The sequence below is a fragment of the Anopheles ziemanni genome, chromosome 2 (genome assembly GCF_943734765.1).
Source record: "Anopheles ziemanni chromosome 2, idAnoZiCoDA_A2_x.2, whole genome shotgun sequence".
In the NCBI taxonomy this organism is placed as follows: domain Eukaryota; kingdom Metazoa; phylum Arthropoda; class Insecta; order Diptera; family Culicidae; genus Anopheles; species Anopheles ziemanni.
Genome location: NC_080705.1, coordinates 550,007 through 571,469, shown reverse-complemented (window position 1 = coordinate 571,469; position 21,463 = coordinate 550,007). Strand labels below are relative to the sequence as shown.

The following is a 21,463-nucleotide window of genomic DNA, read 5'->3' as shown; positions in this document are numbered from 1 at the left end:
TAGCTGCAAAGCGGCGGTGACGTCGGCGGCAATTGAAGAAGTCTTTAAAATACACCAATCTCATCCTTATGACTTAGTAGTGATGGAATATTTCGCTACCGATTGTATGGCGGGAGTGAGTTGGCTATTGGAGGTACCCTTCGTGGGGTTGAGCAGTTGTGCGCTGATGCCTTGGCATTATGATCGTGTTGGTCTTCCTGATACCCCCTCATACATCCCATCCGAGTTTAGCACATTTGCTGAAGAGATGTCATTGTTGGAAAGAGCTGAGAATTGGATCGTTACGAAAGCAGTAAAGCTGTTGTATCGAATCGTAGAAAACAGCGACAACCAATTACTGCGAGAAAGGTTTCCTAACGCTGCTGTACCAGACGTTCGCGAAATTGTTAAAAATACATCTCTCATTCTCGTCAACCAACATTACACGCTAAGTGGTGCGAGGCCGTTAGTACCAGCAGTAGTGGAAATAGGCGGGGTCCACATCGGAAGTGCCAAACCCTTACCACAAGACCTTCAAAGTCTGCTGGATGATGCGCATGAAGGAGTGATTGTCGTGTCGTTTGGTTCCGTCCTGAGAGCGTCTTCACTACCCAAGAACAAACGAAATGCCTTCATCGAAGCCTTCAAGAACTTCAATTATAAAGTAGTGTGGAAATGGGAGACCACAATGGATAACCCACCAAAGAATCTGTTCCTGCGTCGGTGGCTTCCTCAAAGGGATGTATTATGCCACGAAAACGTTCGATTGTTTGTTTCTCATGGAGGATTGCTAGGCATATCGGAAGCTGTACACTGTGGTGTCCCGGTTGTAGTCATGCCGATTTATGGAGATCAGTTCCTAAATGCAGCTGCATTAGTAAACCGAGGCGCTGGGGTTCAGATGGCCTACGAAAATATAGAAAATGTTACCTACATCAAACAACGCATCGCTGAAGGATTGAGTGAAAGGTTAGTATGTTTAGGAACAAAATAAACTGTGTAATAATTTCTATTTTCCATTCTAGAGTATACACAATGGCTCGAAAACTATCGAGGGCCTATCGTTCGCGACCAGAGGAACCGCTGGATTTGGCAATCTGGGCAATATTAAATGTAATTGAAAATGGCACAGAGAAACTACAAAGGTCTTATGGCGCGGCATTATCATGGTTTGTTTACTATTCGTTGGATGTGATATTACTATTGGCCTCCACAACGTCTGTAATTATACTTTCCCTGTGGTATTCGCTAAAGTACGGTTTTTATAACATTCCAAAAAAGATAAACGTTCGTAAAACCCAAAAACGTAGGCCCAAAAGCAAAAAACGTTAGTATTGGTCTTAGATCTATTAAGTTGTCTCTAAAGTTTCTCGAGGAAAATACATAAAATGTTTTCGAATGGTTAAAATTAACGACATAATCCACCAATTACAATACCAACATCTTGTTTATAAATAAAGCTAAACAAAACTATCCCTCGGCATTAGCCTTGTTCCTAAACTTTTTAGGTAATCCTGTTCTTCGGAATTCACTACGTTCGGCTAAGTAGATTTCCGTGCACTCTTTTTTAAACTGTTCGTCCTTGTACCATTCCAGGCTGCATGCTTTGAGGGCATCGTTCTGCGGCTGGCACTTTGCTATCATGAACAGTCCCGCATCTTTGCAGCACGTTTCAAAAGCTTGAACCTGAGGAACACATTTTTCTGTTTTCGCACGTTCACGCATTATCTTAGGGATTAGAACTTCCACTTCAACTTTTCGTAGCCGCCGATCGTCCGGATCGCCTGCGGGATTGCAAACACTTATGTAAGTATGTACGCATCATCTCAAAATTTAACCAGAAAATAACCTACCAAGCCCGTGTGGTCCACCTTTGTTGGAACCAAGAGGAATCGCCGAGGCTGACTGTTCGTTGGTAAACGAATGGGCCATATTTTGTTACAGCAGATACAACTCGATTCGTTGGATGTGAAGAATCGCAGGAATTGTAAAATCTGTCTGGAACTGTTTGTTTATTTACATTCGTCCACCATTTCCGAAAACGTCAATTTGACAGCTTTGACCCATTCAAACAAATGCGATAAAATATCCCATATGTTCGTTATTTACTTTGACAGTATTTGGAAAAAGTAAGAAAAGGCGATAAAATGCTGATATATTTCTAATGAAAGTGAAATTTAAATTTAATTTCAAATCAAAACAAAGCAATAAACATAGCTCATTCGCAGTAGTTGTTACAATTGTGAAAGGAGTTACGATTTATTACGTACACAGTTTGGTTAGTGTCTGTTTGAACAAAGAACAATCGAACGTCTGATTGGGCCGTAGGTATGAAACGATATATTTTTGCTACCTACACAGCTTTCTAGAAGATTTAAAGGACTAAAATCAGGACATTTGCCGAATGCTGTTAAGCGATTTCTCTATGTTTCGATACGTTCGCGACGGTATCACTTCTAATAATACTTTGCTGTAGCTGGGATGGTCGGAAAGTTGGCGAAACACACTCTTTGTGAAGTTGCGCGTTTCCAGCGATCCTTCCAGCAGTAGATGTGCGCCTGTCAATATCAATTTATCGCGTGTCTCTTTCGGCAGAGCAAACACCTTTTCGCTACCGATCTTTTGCACAATCTTGTCGAGCAACTTTGCGGCCGTCGTTCGTACGACCGCATTCTGATGTGTGGCTCCTTTGAAGGCGATGATGTGCACCACCTTCGGGATGGATATGTTGTCGCACATCGACTCCAGGGCTTGTGTAGCGTCGGCCCGCAGGAACTTGTTGGTGTCCGCCGTGCGATGCAGAAGGTGGGTGGCGATGTCCTCAGCCTCACCCTCGATGCAGCGGCGATGGGTCGAGAAAAATTCACCCGATGCTTGACACGCGGCTCGTGCTACTTGTGAGCGTAGGTTGCGCACTTGCTTGGCCAAGGCGACGGAGAGGAGGTGGATCTGTGTATCAATCACCTCCGGATGATGCCGTATTAGTCGCACGAAGAATTGTAGACCACTGATGTTTTGCTCCCAGTTTGGGCTTTCCAGGTGAGATAGGCAGTTACTGAGGGCGTCCTTGGGTTTGTCGAATTTGCGAAGTGTTTTCTGGAATATGACCTCGTTGAGTTTGTTCTTGGTCTTCACCCCCGAGGCAGCTTCCTTGGCCGGAGCCACCCTACTGCTGCGTCGTACCAAAAATGGTTTCTTCTTTTTCGGTGGTGCTCGCAAACCAATCGGCGGTTCATCATTTCCAGTACGGTCCTCGTCGTCCGGTAGGTGCCGAAGGTTGCCTAAGCTAGCCGACTGTCCTCGACTTCTCGGATGAATGTCTATTTCCTCCTCTATCTCCTCGGCCTCATCGTTGTGCGCCTCATGATGGAAAGCATTGCGCACCGATAAGTTTTCCGTGGAATAAGACCCTTGCAGTGGCAGTGGACTTGGCGTAGGATAACGTTTTGGTGTACCCATCGGCCTCGCACCTTGGCCATTGCTGTCTTCCTTGCGCGCATCATCGTCCTCAACGTCGTAGTCGGACTCATACTGAATCTGATTGGAGCTGATTCCGTCGATTTCACTCGGTATCGGTGTTGCTGCTCGTTCGCCATACCATTCCCCTTCCTCGTTGGCTAATGGACTCTTTCCCGTTGCCGACCGGTTCGACTTGAGGGAGACATTGTCACTGGCGGAATGGTTTCTGGCGTACGACACATTGCTTGTTCGTGAAAGTCTTCCATCCGTAAGTTGCTGCTGCTGCTTGAGAGCACCAGAACCGATGGATTTGTGCGAACTAACCGATTGCGGCCGAGAAGCGGATGCTACGGACGGTGCAAAGCTGCCTCGATCGTCCAAGACCGTCACCCGGTCCCGATCTCGATCCCTTAGGTTGAAGATACTGTTAGAGATAATCCTGGTGGAGGTGGAATCGTTGCTTGACCGCTCGTCCTGGTCACTGTCGTAGTGCTCATCCCGCTGAATGATGTAGCTCTCCTGGTTGATCACCGGAACTTCATTCGATAGGTCGTCGCCAAGAAACCTTGCCCGACTCGGGGTACTGGGCGCAGTTCCGGCACCACCGCCACCCCCAGCACTACCTCTCCTGCCGGTGACGAAATCTCCAAAGTACCGCTCGCCGTGGGTTGCACTGTTGCTCCGATTGTTTGGCTCACCGGTGCCTGTCTGGTTGTTATAGCACTTGCTTGGCGTTGCATGAGATTGCTGGTCTATATGCGCATGCGTCGTCACTAGCTGTTTGCCGTTGCTGAAAAGACCGAAGCAAAGAAGTTGGGGAAAATTATTACGGTACAAATAGATGCAAATGACATCGGACAAGTCTTACATGAAAATAAAAACCAAGTGGTATGAAATTTAAAATAGCAGCAAACAAAGGTCAACACCGGAAATGGAAGGGGCTATCAAAAAAGCAACGCAATTCCACCTGAAGTTCACCTTCAGCCGCAGCGTTCCTCCCTCCCTATTACCCGCCACTATCATTCATCGTCTTATCGATCGATAAGGTTGCGATAGGGAAAGGAACGTAAAAGGGTCCCCGTCTCACCCCGAGGACATACCAAAGCCAAGGATAATGGCTTACATTGATGTATATTCAAATGAGTAGTACGAACGGAAACTGGAGCGCGCAAAGGGAAACCAAAATACACTATAAAGATATATTTACGTTTCATTGTAGCCGTTAGGCGAAATGAAGGCGTCGTTCGATGACGATGATGTGGAGGAAGGACCGTTGGTTGGAGTGGACTCAAATATCACAAGTCCTTCGCAAACGTGCTTCCCTCCATCCCGACCAATGATTTTCTTCTGCGGCGTTTTAAAAACGGACGCACTGTCGAACGGCACTACGTTGGTGATTTCCGTTAACTCTGGACACCCTGGAGTCGCTGGCGTTTGTTTCCGCCGTTTGAAAAAACACCACTGACACATTCGCACCAAATCCGGATGCGTCCGGACCAGTCTTCTGTACACACTTTCGCTCTCTGGCGGCCCGATCGGATCATGTCCGGAATGGAAACCGTTAGTCATGATCTCGCCAAGCCCGGAGACGTTTTTCACGCCCTCAACACTGTAATTGTTATTGCACGTCGTTGAACCACCACCACCACTCCCTTCGATGCGTTGGGGCGGGCTTCCAGTTGGACCAAAGTTACCAGCGTCCTCGGTAGGGCCGGTAGGGTTGCGAAAATCCTGCAGGCAACCCAAGCAGCTCCCACAAAAGCTATGATATGTGGGAACGAGCTTCCAAAACATACTCTCACTCGATCGAACCTCGAAGCAGTTAACTGCCAGCGAACGCTAGCGTGTTCCAAGTGTTGTCCGTCCGTTCTTTGCAGGAGGTTCCATGGATTGGCAGGCGTGGAGCGTACGGGAATTAACCGAAAAGCAGAAACCGACGAGCACGAGCACTCGCGAATGTTCAAGAAGCATCGGTGTTGGTCACTCCGAGCACACACAGGCTGGACACAGGCGATCCATTGCCACCGGACGCTGGCCTACTTTTGAGCCATCGTTCGTGATTTTGCGCCACAAGTAAGCCACGGTATGAGCGGGATATTAAAAAATCAAGCCCACCCATAACATCGATTCTTTGCCGTCTACTGCCTTCGCTTTTCCGGCGATGGAGGTCGTCCAGTGATTAGTCTTTCTCACGACACGTCACACACCGTACACAGGTCACTCTGGACACAGCATTTTCCCGTAGAGGAAAAATAAAAACACAACTAAGCGTCCGCCACGGACGTTCTCACGGCGTCACCAACTCGCACTGCAACTAGCTTTAAGTGAAGGTTCTGTAAATGTATTGGAAAATGGAAAACCGTTCACCAGGCACCGGGCCGAGCCCTGGTCCACTGTGTGGGTGGTGAGCCCTTCGTTTCGCTGTGTATTTGTTTGGACGGGGTGGTTTGTTTATGTTCACGTTGAGCACAACGTGGTTTGTTGGCATGCTCCACCGACTGAACGGCATGTGCGGCGAAATCATAATACCGTTGGGAATTGATTCGCGGTACCGGAAGCGCGGTGGAATGGATAGTTGTTTGTTACTGTTGTCATCGCTAGTAACCATATCACCCGATAGCGCCAACGCCACGCAGACAACAGTAGACAATGCGGGGTGCCGATGGAGGCGCCTAATGCACCATCTCACCATCGGGTGGGAAAATGGGTTTTGGGAGTACGAAGTGCCTATGGAACGATTATGATTTATGATGGTTTCCATTAATCAGCACATCTTCAACGATGGCAGAAGGTGTTGGTTACAGGTTCAACTACTCGACTCAATTGAATAGCACTGAACATTCTTGTTTCCAAACCCTTAATCGTACTCTACGTTTTCCTTGTTTTGCCCACCAAGGACCTTCGATACATTGACCTCTTTTTCACAGAGGTGACTCTTAGCTGGGTGAATTGGGACATTCCACGTTTGAAGTGTCTAGCAATACACCTTCAAATAATATTCATTACAATTCCCTATCTCTTTTTTATATTTTTACTTTTATTCTTCTCTCCCTCTCTCTCTCTCTCTCAGTCTCTATACCTTTCATGAAAATTACATATACTCTCTCTTTTTCTAATTTTCTTCACACATTTCCTCCTACTGGATAATTTGAAAATCGCATGCCTCCACCCTTTTTCAAATCCCACTAATGTTATGATGGACTTGAAACTATTTCATAATATGATGTATTGAGCGGTAGCCATTTAATCACTGATCTCGAGAAAAAATATTAATGTAATGGAATCTTTTGAATCCAAATAATATTTTAAATGATCTATTAAATTAAAATTAAATTTACTTGTTGTAAAAACTATGTTTTCGTCTTACCTTTCCAAGTGATTTGGATTGTAGAACCGCATACCGCTTTTCGATTGGCGGAAACCCTCGTTTTCCACTACGGGATCAGTAGCAGGTCGAGTGTCATTATTGTGAACCTGTTTGTTGGCACTGGCTGCAGGGAGAAGAGAAAGGGGGAGGGGATCACAAACAAGGATCAGCACTTGGTAAAGTACAGTCGATAAAATTATGAAGACCATCATACCGATAGTATCGCTCATAAACCCGTCGCTATTGCGGGAATACAACTTGCCGCGCGTTCGGGGAGTTCTCATTTCATAAGGGTTCGTGCTCTTCTGACCGTTCACTTTTCCGTTCGCTTTCGGATCCATTTCGGGAAACCTGCATTGAGAAGGGAGGAAAAAGGAAAAAAATAAATCAAACATCATGAATGGAGGTCAGCTTTATTCTGATTCGGTTCGTACCTCGATGCCATACTCGTATGGCGTGGTAATTTGCCATTGGAGATTTGCGGTATGCCAGACTGTAACTGTCCATCCATCTTGTGTCCACTGGGTTTCCCACCGGCTAGTTTGCTATCCAGCAGCTCGGGATACGACCGGGACGATTGCCCATTGCCGTACAGGGTGCGAGACGCTGTAAAATTATGTAATGGTAGTAAATAATATTTTATGTGTTACCAGAAGAAATTATGTGTTCAACAATAGAGAAGCACAAAATTTTCGAATTTTTAAACTAATAAACAAAATCGTTGCTTAATATTAACCATATTCAATATGTTAACTAAGTGAACTATTGATTCCTAATCATAATTCCACCTTTAACTCCGTATTAACATCGCTGTTTCCTCTATGTTGCCCGCCTCTGAAATCCCCTCCTAGTCCTTTGTGGTCAGATAGACATCTTCGTGTGTTGAAGGCCGACATGAAGCGCGCTCAACGCGTTTATCACGCTTATCATACCCCTTTCCGTCGTGAAGTGTTTAAGTACGCCGCCTCTGCTTACCGGTCATACAACCGCATCCGTTACGGGTTGCACCTTGTCGGTTGCAGGCTCGCTTCACGGCTAACCCCCGGTCGTTCTGGCGCCACGTAAACTCCCGTCGTGGTAACTCCCAAATCCCCCCTTCCTTATCCTCTGGCTCATCTACTGCCTCCACCCCTTCCAGCATTTGTGAGCTGTTCGCAACACACTTCTCGCAGGTGTTTGTCGATCCCGCTTGCTCTACGGCGTCCCTCTCATTGGGACTTGCTCGGATACCTTACTCCGACATGTCCCTAAATCACATTACAATTTCTGAGGAGTCCGTGCTGACTGCCCTAACTAAGTTGAAGACATCTTTTGCTCCTGGTCCTGATGGCATCCCTTCGTATGTGTTAAAGAGCTGCAAGACTGCTTTCGCCCCGATTTTGGTTCGCCTTTTCTCGCGATCTTTGCGAGAGGGGGTGTTTCCGGTGATGTGGAAGGCAGCTTGGTTAGTTCCGACCCATAAGAAAGGATGTCGATCAACTCCTTCCAACTATCGAGGAATCTCCCTCCTATCTTCCGTCTCCAAAGTCCTCGAGTCTGTTGTTCATTCCTTCCTGCTCCCTTGCATCCATTCCTTTTTATCCTCCCACCAGCATGGTTTTATGCCCCGCCGTTCTACCACCGCAAATCTTATGTCGCTCATGGTTCGGTTGTTCCCGGCCATCACATCTGGACGCCAGGTAGATGTGGTCTATACAGATTTCAAGTCTGCATTTGACTGCCTACCGCATAACCTTCTGTTGGCAAAACTCGAGCGACACGGTGTGGGCGATCCATTGCTTTCGTGGTTCAAATCCTTCCTCACATGCCGCTCCTATAGGGTTAGAGTGGCGAATCACCTCTCTCTTCCCTTTGCGGGTCCTTCTGGGGTCCCTCAGGGGAGCGTCCTAAGTCCTCTCCTGTTTTCCATCTTCATCAATGACTGCGTGGGTGTCCTTCCTGGTGAGGGGCACTTACTATATGCCGATGATGTTAAGATTTTCCTCCCGATTTCCTCCCTCCCGGATTGCCATTCCCTCCAAAGATCCCTTGACGATTTCTCAGCTTGGTGCCTCGTGAACGGCCTGGTGCTCTGCCCGTCCAAGTGTAACGTTGTGTCGTTTGGCCGCATCCGGGATCCGATCTGCTTTGATTACGCTCTTTGTGGCACTCCACTTCCGAGGGTATCTGTGGTGAAGGATCTCGGGGTGTGGCTGGATGACCGACTCACTTTCTCTGACCACATTAACTCCGTTGTGGACAGAGCGAGCAGGGCACTTGGCCTAATAACGCGCATGTCGGTAGAAATACGGGACCCCTCTTGTCTGAGGGCGCTGTACTGCTGCTGGGTCCGCCCAATATTGGAATACTCCTGTGTTGTGTGGACCCCTGCGGGAGTTACAGCAATGAACAGGCTGGAAGGTGTGCAGCGTAAGTTTACACGCCTTGCTGTGCGACGTTTCTTAAACGACCCCACAGCTCCTATTCCCCCCTACCCTTCGCGCTGTCATTTGCTTGGTCTCCAAACCATTCAGCAACGACACGCGACCTCCCAATCCTTGTTTATTGCAAACCTCCTTCTCCATAACATTGATGCCCCTCTCCTCCTATCGTCCTTACCCTTCTACATCCCTTCGCGTCACCTTCGCGATAGACCTCCTTTTCTACTTCCCACTCGCCGGACTACGTATGGCCAGAACGACCCATTGCTTCGCTCGCTGTCGGCCTTCAATGCAGTGAGTGGCCTGTTTGATTTCAACATCTCCATCTCCCAATTCCGTTCCCGTATCCTCTCCCATGTCCCTCAATCCTCCTAAGTTAGTGTTTAAGCCATGTTTTTTGTAAAGCCCAAGCGGCAAACAAATGTCTAAATAAAATTGTAAATTGTAAATTGTAAATTGTAAATAATTCTTTTTGAATTGAAATTATTGCCTTAAAATCAGTTCAATTCAAGAAACAACTCAAGTACAATGTTTATTATCAATCCTTTTTTGAGCTTTCAAAGTGTTACATTTAAAAGTTTACTCAGCTTTTTATTTACTCACCATTTGTGGCCATTGACTGACCGTTGTTGTCCTGTGATGGAATACAAACAAGTTGGGTTAAAATGAATGCATAGAATTGATACAGCGCTGCGAAGGATACTTACATAATGTGAAACGGGGATTTTTGAAGTCCAACCTGAAGTAATAACACGAGGTGATTCAATGGGTTGTTTGATATCATCAAATATTTTAAAGCTAGGTTTCCTGAAACGGAACAGTTGAACAAACTCATGAACATACTCGAGTAGTTGTGGAAGAAGTTATTCCATACGCACTGTCTTATTTCGTCGAGCGAACTGTTTTCCACCTGGAAGCTCGGGTACTTGTGGCGCCCCGGTCGGTTGAATGTAGGCGAAGCGGAACCACTACCAGCCTCGATCCAGTCCACGTCGGCTCCAAACATGATGACCGAGCTGGATCGGCTGGAAGGAACTTTGACCGCGTACTCGACACTCCCATCCGGGCCGATGAAGGGCAGCTGCTTCCGTGCGAGCCGTGCCTTGACGGCTGTGATCAGATGATTCCCTTCCGGTCGCGTTCCCACGGCAGTACACACGACGTCTAGGACCAACTTCGGGGAGCTTATTTGACCCAGCACTGCCAGCACATCCAGCGCCGCCTACGGAATGGACATAACATAAGTATGGCTGGCAACTAGAGAACCCTTGCTACTACTCACATGCCGGACTCGTTTTTTGCGATCCAATGCCGCCTCAGTAGCTCGGGAAATGAGCGTTTTGATGTCGAAGTAGGTACTCGGAAATGTCATCAATGCAAACAACACCATCTGCAGTGCATTCTCGCGAAACTTTAAAAAGAGAAAGTGTAAAAAGAAACGTTGAAAATAGGAACAGGAAGAGCCTATTTGCGACTACGAACCTTGGAGCTTTTGGCATGCAGGAAGTCGTCGGAAAGAAGTCGCTGAACAATGGCCGCAGTTGGTAGACGTTGCATTAGCGCCTTCGCCACCGTGTTGCTGCCGGGTCCACCTTGTCGGCACAGACCGGTCATGATTTGGGCCACCCGATCTTCCAGGTTCTCCAGCGGAAGCCGTGACACCAGGTTGACCAACATCCGTACCTTGTCGTCGATGACATCGATGTTCCGCTCGGAAGACAGCAGTGTGCGCAGTAGCGATTCCAGGTACGGTTGCACCTTCGCTAGATTGTCGGTAGACTTGAGCGCCTCTTCGATGCTGCAGAATCCTTGGGATCGCAATCGCCAGTCCTGCAAGTGGAATGGACAGCGAGAGGTTGTAGTCACCGGAGGCAGAGCGTGGCTCAACACTATTTCTCAACTGTGTGAATTTTTTCCAATATTTTTCCCACGATTCAATGAAGTTTACATTTCTCATCGGTGCTTTCTCCTTGCCTTGCAAGCGCCTTTCCGTGCTCAGATAAGCTAGAAGGTTGTCCAGATAACAGCAAGCACGAACCTCTTTTCGCATCCGGTACAAACAACTATCACCGTCGATAACAACACGACACCAGGATCGGAATTCACAGCCGGCAACCTTATCCGGCCGGTTCAAGGCGAGCTACTGACACTCCGATTTGCGAACGTTTCGGCCAAACGTGGCCTCCGGTCGGACGCGTATGACGCATGGGTTTGCCTCTTTCTCCAACCTAGAAAAAGTCCTTCGGAGGACGTAGACCTCCCGACGACCAATGCTTCGAGAACATTCAAATTGGGCGGCTTGTGGCTAATCCGAGGGAGGGGGGATTGGAGTAAGGTACCATTAACATCTGTAAAGGAGAAGGAAAACCCCCCAAGAAATCGTGCTCGGATTTTTCCATATACAAAAGGCTGGAAAGGGTCTTTCGAGGTGTCTGCAAGACCGCGCTGCACTGGCGTTTATCGGCACGAAAGACTGTGATTAGGAATGCCGTTCGAGAAAAAGGAGAACGAAAACGAAAGTCCTCCTTTTCGGTGCTCTCCATTTTTCCTGCGGTGGGGAATTGATTTAGTGCGTTGACACTGTTTTCCGTTGAAAGAAGAAGGAATAAGGCGGGGCTTTTTGAGAAATGTGGCGGCCACAGCGACGACAGCGGACGTTGATTCGATGCGACATGCGCAGGTCCGTGCCACGAAGGAAACCGGCAAGAAAAACCCAGCCAGCGGCGGCCAATAGCCAGAAGCAGAAGTAGATCGACTCGGTAATAACTAAACCGGACGTTGATAAGGCATTATTAGAAATCGTCGTCACCGTCGTCTTATGGATTCGGTGTCGCCGTGGGGCTATTTTTTTTTCGTTTTGCTCACGCTAGATTCAAGAGAAATGTAGGAAAATGACATGGATGTAGGTGACTGTACTGCGTAGTAGTGGGAGCGAATGCTGTAAGGTGGCACGGAAGCACGCAATGGGGTTATTTGAAACAGTTTTCAACCAGAAACGGCTATGGGGAGGGCTTTTAGCTTGATGTCGACCCTCGTTCTCGCGTGTCCGGCTTCTGATATGAAGAGCTGCCCCTTTTTCGGCCATGATTGAGGTCGGTCGGTGTTTTAGTTCGTTTACAGTAACTAGGACACGTGTCCAAAGTATTTTGTTGATCCCTTGTGGTTTATAATGCAAGCAAGTGCAAAAGGCGGATACTTAGATTTCACATTCCATCTTATGCAATTGAATGTTTTTACCAAGAGCAAACATTGTTTAATTTGAATAATATTTTCAGTTAATCCATAAATTGTGGGTTGTTGCCATTTTTCCAATTTTAAAATTAAACAGCAATAAACACGCTTCAATTTTGTTCACGTTCTTGTAGGAAAGGCTGTACCAGGTTAGGTCATTAGCCATCGAAAATCGGTCACACGGGCCAAAGATCCAAAACTTTAAATGAAAATAAATGAAAGCAATATCAGGTTGGCTTCTAGCCGCGTCAGTTCGAATATCCTTTTGTCTCCTCTGCGTAGTTCGTGTAAAGAGAACACGCGGTCACCTCGATTGCGTGCTGCACTTGATTTTCCGTTTCCCTTTTAAAAATCCGGAGCACCTACTTGGTTGGCATAGTTTTCTCTTTCTTGGTCAGTGGGGACTTCGTCCATTCGCTACAGCACACCCACAGGTGGCCAGCTTGACAGACGCGCCAAGCGCGATGTGTCCGCGGGGCTCGGTGCGGGCGACTGTTGATAGAAATCGCCGCCGTTCGGAAAATCTAGCAGCGTCAAGCACGTTCTTACTTTCGCCACATAACAGGTGCCGCTTTGATTCAAAGCATTACTGTTTTTGTCTTCCGACTTTCTCTTTCTCTCGTTGTGTGTTTTCCCCCCTCTTCCTTTCCCTCTCTCTCTCTCTCCCTCTTGGCCGCTTGTATGTACATACATTTCCCGACACCGTCGTCTCGCAGTCCTTTGTGTAATTTGCAAAAAAGGAGGTCACACGAAAATTGGACATTCTAATGAGTGGCCGGCGAGAGGTTTGGAGTTTTATTTACGTGCCTGATCTAGATTGCTTCCCCACTTTGCCGTTATGAGCGCTTTTCCGAAGAACGTTAAATCTAGTTCACGGTTCGGTTCGTTTGGCTTACTATGATTTGACCCCCTTTTCGGTTGGATGGTTTCGTATTTTAAAGCACTTCCCTTTCCTTGCACATAATTTAAAAAATGTATGAAGACCCTAACTGCGACTAAAAGCGGGGAAATGGAAAAGTAGATCTTACTCCGCTCTTAAGCTGAAACAGTGTGAGCTGGCTGACGATCCCAAGATCCTCCCAGGAGTTGACAATCCGTTGTTCTTGCGAAGGCTTCGGTGATGGCAACAGTCTGGAAGGAAGTTCGTGTTCGCTAGATTTCTCATCCTTCGGGACGCTCGTACTACTAGAAGGAGGTTCCGCTTGGTTCCCGTTCACATCGACTCTTATGCCAACTTTAGAAGAAGGAGCTCGGCTGAATGGAACGAATACCGGTTCCGCCAGCTCGTCCACGGAAGTTTGCGTAGCAATCGTTTTCCCGAATACGTCAAAGATGTCCTCCTCGTTCACGTTGACACACTTGTCCGTTCGACCGCTCTCTCCGCCAAGGTTGTTGGAGATGAGTTGATTATTGTTGTTGTTGTCGTTCGATGCGATGGAATCGATGAACTCACTGGCGGCCGAACTTTTCCGTCGACTCCTGTGCGGAGATGTGGATGGGCTGCGCAGGAGATTGTGAATCATCTCGATGCCGCTATGCGGTTTGGGGCTAAGGGACGATGGGCTGATGTACACGCTGCGCCTAAGAGAAGCGGACGTTGCCGATCGACTGCGAACCCGTGCCCTACCCCTACCATCCGCCGGAAGTTGAGGTGTGAGTTGTCCCTTGGTTGGTCCCATTTTTGTCGATTGTCTGCCGCTCGCTTCAGCGTGCGCTTTTCGCATCGTCTTGGGTGAGGGCATTGTGTGTAGGCGGGGAATTCCGGATCGAACGATTCTCGGAACGGTTGGTTTCGGCTCCTTCGGATCATCTTTGCCCATTGGTGATCGTCCTGGTGGAGCATTCTGAAGCTTTTCCTCGCCCGGTATTTCGATGTTGAGCTCCTTAGTGTAGTCCTTGTCGTTGTGTTCGGCTTGCGAGGGATCCCGCTCGAGGTTTTCTGCATTTTCAGTGCCGTTGGTCTTCATCAGTACCTCGAGAGACAGATTCGATTCGAGTTTCGGAGCAGCAGCAGCAGCTCCTACGTCTCTCGTGGCCGCCTTCTCCTTGGCCGCATCGACGGAGTCGGCCTTCTGCAGTACCACGTTTTGAATTTTACTTTCGATGCCCTGGATGGCTTGTCGCACCTCTTCGATTTTGTCCGCCAGAATGGCGCTAGCGTCCAGCGCTGGAACGGGATTCGGTGCTGGAGGCATTGGATGACTTTGAGTATCGGGTGTTTCGGGCGTGTTGATGGCCGCCGGCGGAACGCTTTCAGCCGGCTCTGGTTCTGGAGGAGTTTTTGCCGTTTTTGGCCTAGAAAGAGATGACTTGGGACGTGTGGAGCTCCTTGTGCTAGTGTCAATTTTCTCCGGCATCTCACTGATACTCTGAGATGGGTAAATGTTATCCTCCGGATCCGATCCCGAGTTCAGTTCGCTTACGAAAGATGTATCTATGGTAGCCGATTTTGCCGACGATGGTCGCGGTTTGGAGTGGTTACTAAAATCGGAGGATGCAATCATCGACGATGTGTCCGGAGGTGAGGATCGTTCGGTGTCCGCTGACTGAGAGTACTGGCGTCGCATCATAGGCGTCGCACTGCTCCGTTCCGATGACGAGAGAGTCGATTTTAGTGAGGATCGCTGAGGTCCCGCAGAAGATGTCCGTTCGGATGTGGTCGTCGTAGAGGATAGCATCTGGTTGGATGACTGCGACTGTGAAAGACCGTCATGATCACTTAGGTCGAAGGTGTCACTGTCGGGGGTTCGCATTTTAACGATCTCACCACCAAACCGCACGCGACGGGGCGTCCTTCGGATGTAGTCCGTGTCGGATGACTGCAGCATTGTATCCTGCCTCGAGAGGCTTTGACTGCCCGCGATTGACTTCACCGTCACGCTCTCTTCGAGCTCGCTGTCGGTAAGGACACGCACTACCCCAAATCGCTTGTTGGCGTTGTCTTCATCACTTTCTTCGCTGATGGAGTTGGAGTTGGAGTTCGATTGATCCGCCTCCAGGATGCGCATCGTAACCGACTCCTTGTTGATTTTGATCTCCGTCTCCATGATCACCTTCGAGTCGTCTATCTGCTCGAGGCTGACTCGGCGCAACAGCGGTGCACCCGTCGGTCCCTTGCTAAGCACGTAGTCGTGCTGGCGCTGGACTCGCTCCGCTGACGCGGTCCGACTCCGCAGGCCTCGTTCTTGGCTTCCTGCACGAGAAATGTCGCCGTAGCTGCCAGATTTCCATCGATGCGCCTTTGGCGAGAGTGGTTGCACCGGTGGACCAACGGCTGGCTTCCACGACTTCCGCAGCTCGCCACTACCAACCGGTGCCACTTCCCCCGGTGGCACCACCGGATCCCGGCGAGGGCTCTTCGGTGGATTGGGCAACCCATACACGTTGCAGAGGAGATCAAAGTCGCGCCTATAGGCGACGGAAATGCACTCGTAGAACTCGCGCGATCCGATCGTGTTTTTGATCTTCAGCAGGATCTTCAGTGCGATCTCCTGATACGTGATCTGCACCATCTTTCCGCCAAGAGCATTGATGACAGCTCGCAGGATAAAGGTGCGCTTTGCGGTGAGAATGGCCGGTTGGATCAGCGATGGAAGTGCCAGCATGACCCCGACGATGTACCGACTGCTGAGTGGATCCTTCGGGTTACGATCCATACCGTAGTTCATGATCTCTAGCATGACGGTCTCGGGGAGCTTTGTTTGCGCGATGTACACCTTCAGCACGTCCAGGGCGCCCTTTCGGACGGCGGGCGATGGATGCCCGAGATTGTCGATGATCGGAGGCAGTAGCGGAGCAAAGTATATGTCGGTTTCGTCGCGCAGAACAATGATCACGTCGATCAGGACACGCAGGGCGTGCTGGCGAACCTGAAATTCCGGATCGTGCAGGCGCTCAAGAAACTCGCGGAAAAGCTCGTTCATGTTCAACCCGACCGGCAGCTCATTGTTGCGAATGATGTACTCCCACAGGGGCGTCAACTGCAGCACCGACAGCACCCGGTGATTGTTTTCCACGTTCAGCGCTCGCCGGTACCGGGCGGGGGACTCCACGGGGACCCCACCGGTCGACGAGGACATCATCATTGGCGGCACGTTGTTATTCCTTATCGCCGGAGAGGGCGCACTTTCGCCACTACTCGACGAACTCGTCCCGTTCTTCGAAAACACTCGACGGAAAAACATGATCTCTACGGTCTATAGAAACATGCGTATAAAGTGGGCACAATTCACTTCACATATTAGAAATTCCCTCCCACACCCGCACAGACACACATACACACACAAGCATATGCCGGAGATGGAAAGGGAAGAACTTGGCCGATTTTAGCACATGTTTATCGACACAATTTCGGTCCGCACGGCGTTAACTGTCGCTCGAAACTGAACGCGCGATTTATGCCGGACTCCGGTTGAGTCAGACGGTTCGCCATTAGGGAAAGAGATTACACGGTTCGTACGGGCCAAAGGAATTTTCGGATGACGGCGTGGTGTCGGTGAGCATGCGTCCGACGAAGCTCGAAACACTATGAGCTCCTAGAGATTTTAATTTAAATGCAATCCCATTTTAAAAAAAACACTTGAACCAAGATATGGCTTGTTTGTAAATTAAAATTGGATTAATTCTCCTGATTTGATATCGACACGACTATTTCTCCATTTGTGTTCCATGATTCAAAAATATAGTCAACTTTGTCTAGCCCATAGTGTTCGGTTCGGCGTGCGTAAATGTTGTGGCCAGGTACGGAACTGCCATGGAAACCACAACGACCTACATAGGGTCAAACCGGACTGCTTTCGGTGCAAAGTGCAAGCGTGGGGCCTCCTTTTTAGTGCAGTTGCAACAATCGCACGCAAAGCGCGGCAATTTTCACGCCGCACCATGAACGGCGCCTGTTTATAGAGAGAGAGTGGGAAAGGAAGCGAGAGTGAGAGAAAGAGGAAGATAATTCAGATGAAATTAGATATGGTGCAATCAACAACACAACTCGCCGTTTTTATAATGTTTTTATGATGGTGTGAATTTTATTTTTATCATTATTCACTGCGACGTACCGCGTCTCACGAGCGGTCGAAATAGTTATACTGCCTTAGTGACCTCGCGCACTCACTCGTTCGGAGGAGAATAAAAAGACCCCCCAGTTTGGGTCATTAATAAAAACCGCCTACTTATCCTACGCACGAAATCAGGATCAGTGAATTTTGTGTGATGTTAAAAATGGTAAATTTTGCTCCTTCCTTCCGATAAAAATTAAAAAGAAAAGACGAGCGAGAAATTTCTTACAATACGAATCCTCCTAGCTACCTCTCCTAGACCTATCTAGTTTGATTTAAAATGTGTTAAACATAAAACAGTCTCATAACGGGTTATTAAAAAGTTGGACACACACGCACACACACACACATGTGTGCCTCATCGTGTTTGTCTATCGGCCTGTTTTATCCCTTCTTATCGTTTTAAAAAGCATATGGCAAGAATAGTTTACATGCAGTTGCGTCCGGGAGGCGAACCGGAGTGCAATGTCTTTTTTGTCATGTTTTCCATGCTAATTATATTTACACAACGCTAAAAGCTAGTTCTCCCTTAGTAATCTTTCTCTAAAATGCGCCCACGCGGACAGCGCGACGTTTTGCGTAATATTGTTAAAACGTGGTTAGTGCGGGTTTTCTTGCGTGTACAGCCTCGTGACCCCTGCCCTCTTGGTTTGGAACCTTGATACAAGGCACTGCCTCAGAAACAAACCGTTTGCTCTAAGGATAAATGCGCGGCAAACACACACACACACAGGTGTCGGTTACGAATAAACTAAAAAGCTCCTAATCTCAGCGCCGTTCCATCGGCCTTGGGCACAGCTTGGGGTGGTGTGGTTGGTTTATTTACAGTGGTTCCCCGATTCGTTTGTCCGGCGATCGCGTTTGTCTATCACTTGTTTTGTACAAAGCTAATTACAATCTGGCTCCCCGTCGACACTAGACGTACTCCTCCGAGGGTTTCGGCTGAACGCCGGTGGGAATGCGCAGCGAGTTCGGCACTCGCCCGTTCACCGTCGGCACGTCGCTCGGCAGCTCGGCGATATCCTTGAACACGCCCATGAGGCTCTCGAAGTTCGGGCCCCAGTTGAGCAGGTAGTCCCAGCCGGTGGCGGATGGGGAGGCCGCTCCACCTCCGTTCGGCTGCCGGCCGTACATTCCCACCATGTGGCTGGACAGGTCGTCGTCGGAGGCGACGAGCGTGCTGAGCGAACCGCGGAACGACGAGTCGAATCCGTCGTACGAAGAGGCGGACGGTGGTAGGTGCCCACTTCCTTTGCCGCCTGATCCGGGCGGGCCGGAAGTGTCGCCGGCCCCGGTCCCGGCGCTCGAGGTGTCGGTGCGTCGGCTGCCCGGGTCGTCGCCTCGCCCCTTCCCGTACTTGCCGGAGTCGCGGGGTCCCGGGTTGGCCGGACCGGTGTCGCCGCCGTTGAGACTGTTGTTGTCGTACTCGATCTCGGAACAGGTGAAGCTGTCGTTGCCGCTCTCGTCGGTGGAGGTCGAGCTGTGCGTGTCGATGTCGGCCGGCGAGTGGTGCATGTGCGAGAGGTGTGGGGCGGGAACGCGGGCCGGGGCCTCGCTGCTGCTCGAGACGGCGTCGAGCGTGGAGACGAGACTGGAGGTGCGCGGTCGGGCGTTCAGCCGCTCGATCTCCTCCGCCGTCAGGCCCATGCCGCCGTGTCCGACCGGCATGGTGACGACCGAGCTGACGGACACGACGTTCGGGGGCTGCGAGGGACCCCCGCCCGGATTCTTGCTGCGCGAGCGCGCGCTGGAGCTCTGGCCGGACAGCTGGCTCATGACGGGGCTGTTGAGGCTGCGCTCGCTGTTGCTGTGGAGTGCGTCCTTGCCGACGCCGCCCGAGCTGGAGGTGGTGGCCAGGAGCGCGGACTGCAGCGGCTTGCCAGAGATGTCGTGCAGCGTGAGGATGCGGGGCTGCTGCGAACTGAGCTCCGAGCTGGGCGACAGGCGGGCCAGCGGCGTGGACTGGTGCTGGCGGGCGTGCGCCGACGCGTTCGAGGGCGGCGGCGGCTGACTAGCTTGGGGCGGCGGGAGGACGCGCGGCGCGTACGGGTTGCCCCCGGCGGCGACGGCGTGGTGCGGCGAGTGGCGGTGCTGTTGTTGCTGCTGCTGCTGGGCCGCCGCCACTGCCGCCGCCGCCGCCGACGTCTGGTGCTTGTGGTGGGTGTAGGCGCTGGCGACGGGTGGCGGGGTGGCCTTGTACTTGCGCACCCCGCCCGCCTCCCGATAGCCCTTGTAATGGTACACGATGTCGATGTCCGAAGGAGCGATCGAGCTGGCGTTCTCGAGATCGTAGTGCTCCGGATACTCGGAGCCGAGGTCCATGGCCGTCGAGTTGGGGTGGTCGTGCGGGGCCGACGAGGTATGGTGCGACTGGCTGGGCGGGGGCAGCGGGGGACTCTTGCTGACCACCTCACGCTCGATGATGTCCGGACGCTGCGGTCGCTGAGGTTCCGTGGATCCGAGGTCCCGCTCTTTGTACTTTTTCGAGATGAGTTCCGGCCCTACGAGGTGGTGGCCACTCACAGCCCTCAGCATGTCCGCACCTCCCTCCCCCGCGTGGTAGCCCACGACGGAGAGGTCGTTGACGTGCAGCGTACGCCCATTGCCGTCGGTGTGCAGTCCGCCGGATGAAACCAGCCCTGAACCGCTCAGCAGCGTCGAACCGCCGCCAGCTCCTCCGCCGCCGCCATTTTGTTTGGAGTGCAGCGCGGTGGAGGAGTGGGTTCCGAGCGCACCGCTTTTCTCCTTGTGCTGGCGCCGACAGCGAACCACCAGGAACGAGATGAAAATGCCGACCAGCAGCATCACGAAGAACACGATCACGAGCGTGATGCCGATGTTGAGCGGGTTGGTGACCTGCGCCGTGCCGAGCACATCCCAGGCGCACCCTTGCAGCACGTTGCCGCGCTGCACCACCGTCCGGAAGATGCTGCCGGAGCCGTTGAACGGCTGCACTTCGCCGTTGATAGTGAAGTTCGCCAGGCAGCCCTGGAAGTGCGCTGGCATCGCGTGAGCCTCGGATTCGCCCACGAAATACTCGCGCCGGACGTTCCCGATGGCCAGCACGGTGAGGTATGGGTCGAGGAAGTCGTGAACACCGGTCGCGTCCAGGTCCGGCACCACCGCTCGCCCATCCACCAGCACCTGCAGCACGCGGTTGTGCGAGTGAAGTGTGACGTTGTGCCAGCGTCCGTCGGCCAGCGACCCGTCGGTTCCGGGCCCTCCGTCCTGCCCGCCGGCCGACACGTTCACGTAGGACGTCTGGTGCGAGGTGTAGGAGAGCTTCCCGTGCCGCAGCTCGACCGCCGTGTAGTGCTTGTGGCTGGTGGCGGCGTAGATCAGCAGGCCGCTTGCTTTGGTCGTCTTGAACAGGATGCTCATGTATTTGGGCGGATCCTCAGCGATCGTGAGGGTGGGTGCCGGCTCGTGCTGGCGCTTCTGGCGTGTCACGTCGTAGCTCCAGATCCAGTTGCGACCGGTGTAGATGTTCTCCAGCAGCTGCATGCGCTTGTGCTTCTCCGTAATCTCGTACTCGATAAACGCACCGTCCTGGAGGGAGTACGCGTCCAGCGAGCCGTAGCAGTCCGGCGATAGGATCGAGCCTCCGCAACGGCACAGGGCCGTGTGCCACCGGTCCATACACTGACCGTACGGGCCGCAGAGTGGCTGGGCCGGGTCTTCCGGCAGCCCCACGCTGCAAGGACCGCCGGAACCGCCCGTGCTTCGCTGGCACGTCGGCTCGATGCCGAACGATTTGATCGGATTGCTGAGGTTGAGGGCGCGGCCATTGATTGACACACTGTGCACACACCCGACCAAATCGTCCGAATGCACCTGGCCCGGACGTTCCAGCACCGGATCGGCGGCCATCAACCCACCTACCAGAAGGTAGTGTTTGTTGAAGTTGAGCGTTCTGAAGCGAAAGCGGAAAAGCGATAGAGGTTACATTTAAA

General features: G+C 50.9%; 3 protein-coding genes across 3 annotated transcripts in view; all 3 read right to left on the bottom strand.

Annotated features, from left to right (window-relative positions):
- Positions 1 to 1,403: 1,403 nt before the first annotated feature.
- LOC131290666 (COX assembly mitochondrial protein homolog) lies at positions 1,404 to 1,982 on the bottom strand. The gene is made up of 2 exons (XM_058319833.1): positions 1,833 to 1,982; positions 1,404 to 1,763 (listed from the first exon to the last, which is right to left on the bottom strand). The coding sequence occupies exons 1-2, from the start codon at positions 1,909 to 1,911 to the stop codon at positions 1,450 to 1,452; spliced, it is 393 nt and encodes a 130-aa protein (XP_058175816.1). The 5' UTR covers positions 1,912 to 1,982; the 3' UTR covers positions 1,404 to 1,449.
- A 385-nt stretch (positions 1,983 to 2,367) lies between these two features.
- Positions 2,368 to 16,640, bottom strand: LOC131282886 (uncharacterized). The gene is made up of 10 exons (XM_058312431.1): positions 13,485 to 16,640; positions 10,708 to 11,055; positions 10,508 to 10,636; positions 10,104 to 10,447; positions 9,933 to 10,032; positions 9,829 to 9,859; positions 7,240 to 7,411; positions 7,020 to 7,156; positions 6,806 to 6,929; positions 2,368 to 4,228 (listed from the first exon to the last, which is right to left on the bottom strand). The coding sequence occupies exons 1-10, from the start codon at positions 16,638 to 16,640 to the stop codon at positions 2,368 to 2,370; spliced, it is 6,402 nt and encodes a 2,133-aa protein (XP_058168414.1).
- A 1,785-nt stretch (positions 16,641 to 18,425) lies between these two features.
- Positions 18,426 to 21,463, bottom strand: part of LOC131281624 (cadherin-related tumor suppressor) — a 40,249-nt gene continuing 37,211 nt past the window's right edge. The window contains exon 9 of the mRNA XM_058310968.1: positions 18,426 to 21,423. Coding sequence (XP_058166951.1) covers positions 18,426 to 21,423 — 2,998 coding nt within the window. The remainder of the gene's footprint in view (positions 21,424 to 21,463) is intronic.